General features: G+C 37.0%; 1 protein-coding gene across 1 annotated transcript in view; it reads left to right on the forward strand.

The window, feature by feature from the left end:
* The window catches only part of LOC119581745 (peroxisomal membrane protein PEX14-like), a gene marked incomplete in the record, with an annotated part of 13582 nt that overhangs the window by 3467 nt on the left and 8749 nt on the right, over positions 1-1366 (forward strand). Inside the window, 3 exon segments of the mRNA XM_037929877.1 lie at positions 130-182; positions 526-663; positions 979-1140. Of these exon segments, the coding sequence (XP_037785805.1) occupies positions 144-182; positions 526-663; positions 979-1140 (339 nt within the window).

The following is a 1366-nucleotide window of genomic DNA, read 5'->3' on the forward strand; positions in this document are numbered from 1 at the left end:
TGCATTTCTATTCATGATGGACCCACCCATTATCTATGAAGGTTAGGTTTGGTAAGCTATATTGTGAGTGTAGTGTAGTTATATTCAAAGACAATATAGTTTGGTAATTTAGTCTTTTTCCCTTTTCAGTCCTTAGCAGAACAATGAGTACAGAAGAACCAACAGCGGTTCGCCAGAATTTGGTAAGGATTGTTTCATTCTATATAGGGTGGAATTTTAGATATGCTCAGAGATCTGGAAGCTTCTTATTTTTATAATTCATTCCTGTTGTTCTATTTTGTTTCTCAGAATCTTTATCATTACTTACCTGGCAAATGCATCAGGTCTTATATGCACAAGTTATTTTTCTTCCAAAATTTCTGTATTTGTCATTAATTTCTCTTGTGGATTGCCAGATTTCTTGCACATTTCTTGAGTTACGAAGCACAGAATCATTACCCATATTATTTTACAGACAGATCAAAATTGAATTACTTTTATAAGAATTTTGATATTACCCTACATACTAATGTGCTATATTTTCAGGTGGATGAAGCTGCCAAATTCCTGATGAATCCAAGTGTGGTTGGTCACGGTGCTGATAAAAAGAAAGCATTCTTAAGGAAGAAAGGCTTGAGTGAAGCAGAGATTGATGCAGCTTTTGGGAAAGTCCAAGTTCCTGGTGTGAGTATGAGAAGCCTTGATCAAGCAGCATTTTCCATGGAACCTTTTTGAGAGACAGGAGAATGTTCACATTAGCAATTTTTGCAGATCCTGAAGACATTTTGTATTTTTGGTGTGTTCCTCCTGAACCATGCTAGGCTATTGTTTGAAGTGTTGGCTTAATTAGATCACAGCGTTGAATAAAGTTGATATTGAGAAACAGTATTAACAAAGAAACCTCTCTGTATAATTCAGAGTCAGTATATCTCTTCTGTGTTCCTGATGAACAAGGAGCAGGCAACAATATATTTATTGAGCGCTTTATTTATTGCACAGGTCAGTCCTGTGGGAGCTGTGGTGCCATCACAAATCTCTCAGTTACCTGTCCCTGCATATGCAGTTCACCAGCCCCCAACACTGTGGGTGAAAGTACGGGACATTTGCAACTTCGTGTTCATTTTGACTGGAGCATCATATGGAGTCTTCTATTTATATAAGGTAAATATCCAAGATGATGTGTGATAATGAATTTGATGTTGATGATAGAAGTCGTAATGATAGTAACAACAATGAGGATGTAATTAAAGAAGTTTGTGTTTAACTCATTCCATTTAGGTGGCAACATGTAGTTGATGGTAACGTTTTTGACCAGAGCCCAAGCATCAAGAGTGTTGTGACTCTTGGTGTGGCTTTGATTATGTTCTTCAGAGTATTAAGCCGTTGG

Source organism: Penaeus monodon, chromosome 15 (genome assembly GCF_015228065.2).
Source record: "Penaeus monodon isolate SGIC_2016 chromosome 15, NSTDA_Pmon_1, whole genome shotgun sequence".
Lineage (NCBI taxonomy): Eukaryota > Metazoa > Arthropoda > Malacostraca > Decapoda > Penaeidae > Penaeus > Penaeus monodon.